Raw genomic sequence first — 4981 nt, 5'->3', positions numbered from 1 at the left:
CTCGGAGAGATGCCCTGCGTGAAAGAGCTCATACTAGACGGAAACTGCTGACAGAGTCCCTGTTCTTGCAACGTCTGTACCAGGACTCAGACTACTTAAAAAATTGGATCAATAAGAAAAAAACGTTGGCAGATGACAAAGATTACAAGGTAAGCATAGTTGCAGGTCATGTGAATACTTGTGAAAAGGGTCTTCGTTTCCTACTGATGAGACAGTATCTGACACCCAAATCCTTGGAGGATTTTACTTTGACTCATGCTTTAGTCCACAGACAGTTGGCTCCAGGTAGAAACTTCAGTGTGGAAGTTGTGGCAGAAAGAAGCTGCTCAACCCATTCTGTGATACCAGGCAGCACATGTTTGCATTCTCTCTAGCATTTACATTTCCAGAGAATGTACTGTCTGTGTACTAAGAAGCAAACAAAATATTTTATATCTTTCATGATAGCTATGATTGATTATTAGTGCCAGCATGGGTTAGTCTTTGTATATTCAATCTGATGCTTAGGCCATGTCCAGATTTGGTAGCAATAAATTCTGGATTGATTTGCCATTCTTCCACATATGTAGAACAATTAGTCATATGAGTTTCCCAAGCGTTTGGCAACGGTTCTACTCCCCTGTATCCTCTTCTGAATACGATTAGAATTATAGTGAAAATAATATTTGGTCCTCAAAACCTTTGTCTCTCATTCTTCACTTCATTATTTTTGTTTATTTGTCATCTAGGATATACAGAACTTGAAAAGTCGGGTTCAAAAGCAGGAAGACTTTGAAAAGGAATTGGCAGCTAATGAGATCATACTTACAGACCTCAAAAGAACTGGCCAGAAGATGGTGGATGACGGCCACTATGCTTCTAAGGATGTGAAAGCTCGTGTCAGTGAGGTTGTAGGTCTCTGGGAGGAGCTGCTTGCCGCGACAAAGCAAAAAGGTTAGATTCGAAAAATCTGAAGATGTACTCACTCCTAATTTCCAAGCCTACCACTTTCATTTTACTGTTGTCAGTTTACCTGAGGACCCATGTGAGAAGGGATGCCACCATTCGCTTTCCTGTGTCTTTCTTCTGTTGGTCAGTGGTTCAAATCAAACTTATATTGATCATACAGTGCAGCAACAAATCTTTTCTTCATCTAGAATTTAGTTTTTGTTTTCTTCACTATACTCCTCTTTTCTGCTTTTCTTCAAAAATATCTATGAATATGAATTACATATCATTAAATAGATTTTATATACTTCACCTCTATAAACTAGACCTAGTTTGACTAAGTTGTGAATATAGGCACTAAAGAAGGACATCAAGAAATTAGACATGAAAATATTATTTTGTTACACATGATGTGATATGGTATTTTTAAAAATGTATTCAGTATAGGGTCTCACTACACAGATCAGACTTGCAGTGATCCTTCCTGCTTTTTAGCCTCCCAAGCACTAGGATTGCAGGTGTGCACCACATACCCCATCTCATTCACAGTCTCAGTGAGCCATGAGGACAAGTCTGATTCAGCAGGCTAGGGATCAAACCCCCAGCCTCTGGGTCAGCCTAAGCACGTGCTTTAATCTGCTGAGCTTTTTGACTAGTCCTTTGCCATGATATTTTATTTTCCCTCCATATATATATATATATATATTTACTACAGATTGAACCCAGGGAAATTCAGACTGAGCTACATTTTCAGCCATTTTTTAATTTCTTGCTTTGATACAGAATATCACCAATCAGCTAAATTGCATAGTCTTGGCAACACTTGAAATCTTCCTGCCTCAGCCTCCCAGGATGCAGGAATTATAGGCCAATGCCATGTATAGCTAGTGTTATCTTCTTAAAGACTGATCACTTGTTTCTTTTGTCACTTATATAAAAGTTTTCATGCTGTGCCATAAACTCTTAAAAGTTACATATGCATGCTTGAATAATCCTACTTATGTTTTATTTTTTACTTTTTTCAATTTTTATTTCTTTAGTACAGGGTCTCCCTACACAGTATAGACTCATAGTGATCCTCTTGTCTCAGCCTACCCAGCACTGGGATTACAGGAATGTGCCACCATGCCTGGTTTTACCAGGGATTGAACCCATGTCCTTGTGCTTGTCAGGCAGGCACTTACACCACTAAGCTATCTCCTCAATCCATATATTTTACTTTTACCTTTGAAAAATTAATGAATTATTTTTTTTTGTGTGTAAGTTTTTTGTTTTATTTTAGAATCACAAAGAAATTGGTATAAACCACTATAGTCATTAGAACAAAAAAAGCTATGAAAGATTAAAAGCACCGTAATTACTGTAGAAGAGCTTCACTTTATCAATAACATAAAATTTTTTGACCAGGTATTACTGTATAGTTCAAGCTGAACTTGAGTTCACTGTGTAGTCCATACTAGCCTTGAACTCATGGTTATCCTCTTGCCTCAGCCTCTTGGGTCTTGGCATTACAGGAACGGGCCACCATGCCTAGCTAATAAGATAATTTTAAATCTGTATGCACCTAATAGCATGAATTTAAAATAGATAAAGCAAAATCTGGCAAGTAAAGCAGGTCATATATAATCATTGTAGATTTTAACATTCTTTTCTTAGTAATGTTTTTAGTACAACTTTTGGCTTCATGAATTGTAATCAAAACATAAAGTTGAATTATTATAAATTAGCAGGAATAATTGTTTTTCTCTGTCAACACAAAACTTCTTAGGAGTATTATATGTAAACATTATTCTGGTCTGGTTACAGAAGAGACATGTCATTTTGATGACTTTGGATGTTACCATAATATTTTTGTTTTTTGGGAGGTTGAATTCATCTTTGTCACGACAATGCCATTGATATTCCCAACCATCAGAAGATGATTTAATTGCTTTTCAGAAATAAAACAGATGATTGCTAGTAGCTCATAAAGAATTTATCCCCATGTAGTGTAAATAATATCTTTCATGGAAAAGAAATATCTTGGTATGGTTTGTGATGAACAGGCACTAAAAGGAAGGAGAATGGAGCTTAAAGTGATTTCAGATTTCAAACTAAATCAACCCAGCACTTTGTACTTCACCTGGAAACTATGACATTTTGATTTGAATCCTTTGCAAAGAAAAGCCTGAGTAGGGAGTAAGAAATGACATACAGAAATTCCTAACATGGCTAAAATGAGACACAGTAAAGCTATATTCTACTGGAAGGTACAATTCATTGATTTTCATTGTCTTGAGAATATTGCACTATTTAAATCCAAATACCATCAAACTTTTCCAAATTTCAAATAACTTTTTGTGTGTGATGATAAGGAGACAGTTAACTTATTTTTTCCTTAAAATGCCAGAAGAATCTATTGCCCCTTCATCAGCTGAGGGAAGGTTTCTCTATCTCACACCTCATGTGCTTTTCCAGGGACCCAGTTGCACGAAGCCAATCAGCAGCTACGATTTGAAAATACCGCAGAAGACCTGGAGCGCTGGCTGGATGAGGTGCAGAGTCAGGTCACCTCTGAGGACTATGGAAGAGGCCTGGCTGATGTGCAGAATCTGCTCAGGAAGCACGGCCTGTTGGAGTCAGCTGTGAACACTCGCCAGGTGTGTTGATAACTCTGGGCCACTGCAGGTAGCTGGCTCCGTACCGAGGACATCCTCAACAAGCAATTACTATCAGGAAAACAGGACAGCAAGGAATCACATGCCAGCTTCCTCCTCCCAACTCCTACTCTGTCTAGCCATTCTCCTCAGTGACTTTCATCAGAACTGATCTGAGACTTTATTAATTCTTCTAAACCCAAGAACTGTTCTCTTCCCATAGAAACCCACGGGATTTTTAAAAAAAATCATATTACTATATGTTATATAGAAAATTGGTTTCTATTTTGCAATGTTCACTTATTTTAATTTGCTTGTCTTTGGGGGCAGGGTCTTGTTAGGAAATTCACACTGGCCTTGAGCTCACTTTGTAGCCCAGGCTGGTCTTAAACTCACAATGATCCTGCTGCCTTTGCATCCTGAGTTCTGGGATTGCAAGCATATGCAACCACATCCAGCTTTTCCTAGCCAATTTCTAAATTCATACAACACACTATGATTGGCCAGGGAGATGGCTCAGTGGAATAAGTGCTTCCCTGGCAAGCACAAGGGCCTGAGTTCAATTCCTGGTTCCGCCAACACAAAAAATGAGAACACACTATGATCATTTCCCCTTCTTCTATTACCTCTTTTATCAGCTGTTTTACAGATAGCTTTATTAGTTGTATGATCTTTGTTAGATTAAATCACCTTGAATTGTTTCAATGATATCACTTATAAAACAAAAGCATTGGGTGAAATAGTTTCTTCTCATTTGATTCTAGTATTAAAAGTCTGAAAATTTAATCAAAGCCATCAAAGCTTTTTAATTAAAAAATAAAATCACTATGTATAACATTTCCAAAGTCACATAGAAAATTAACAATAAGGCCAGTAATATACATATTTCTAGTTTCTGGATTATTGCTTCAAATATTCCTCCAGAATTCCATTTAAAACAAACTTGGACAGCAAGTTTCCATAGCATGGATTTTGAGAGTTTGGGGAGAATTTTAGGTGATTTGATTTCTTATCCCAGGAAACAGGTTTATTTAAGATTGATTCTGCTACTTCCTAGATCTACACTTTAAAAATGCATCTGAAAAAAATCTGATCTTTGGTTAATCTGAGATAAATAGGAAAGACATTATAACCCAAAGAGAGCAGAAAAAGTTAACTTCTGCTCTATAACACTAAGGATGGCTCTGTGAGGCTAAAACAAAGTAAAAGGCTAGAGGTTAGATAGTTATCCTGAGATGACTTTGAAATCTACACAGATAGAGAGTGTGGAACAGATTTTCAGAAGAGGAGAGGCTACATTTTTCACATTTTTTGAAAGCGTATTTCTTTTTTTTTTCATTTTTTTTCTTTTCAAAGTTTTATTGATAAACATATAGCAATGAGACAGTTTCAAATCAAATCGAAAGTACAGTTTCAAC

At 36.8% G+C, this 4981-nt stretch overlaps 1 protein-coding gene across 1 annotated transcript in view; it reads left to right on the top strand.

Annotated features, from left to right (window-relative positions):
• Positions 1–4981, top strand: part of LOC101573778 (spectrin alpha chain, erythrocytic 1-like) — a gene marked incomplete at its 5' end in the record, with an annotated part of 104995 nt that overhangs the window by 23988 nt on the left and 76026 nt on the right. Inside the window, 3 exon segments of the mRNA XM_012516632.2 lie at positions 8–149; positions 729–933; positions 3385–3566. Coding sequence (XP_012372086.2) covers positions 8–149; positions 729–933; positions 3385–3566 — 529 coding nt within the window.

The sequence above is a fragment of the Octodon degus genome, unplaced genomic scaffold (genome assembly GCF_000260255.1).
Source record: "Octodon degus isolate 3935 unplaced genomic scaffold, OctDeg1.0 scaffold00116, whole genome shotgun sequence".
NCBI classification, from domain to species: domain Eukaryota; kingdom Metazoa; phylum Chordata; class Mammalia; order Rodentia; family Octodontidae; genus Octodon; species Octodon degus.
The sequence above is the reverse complement of the archived record's forward strand: the minus strand, read 5'-3'. Positions and strand labels throughout refer to the sequence as shown.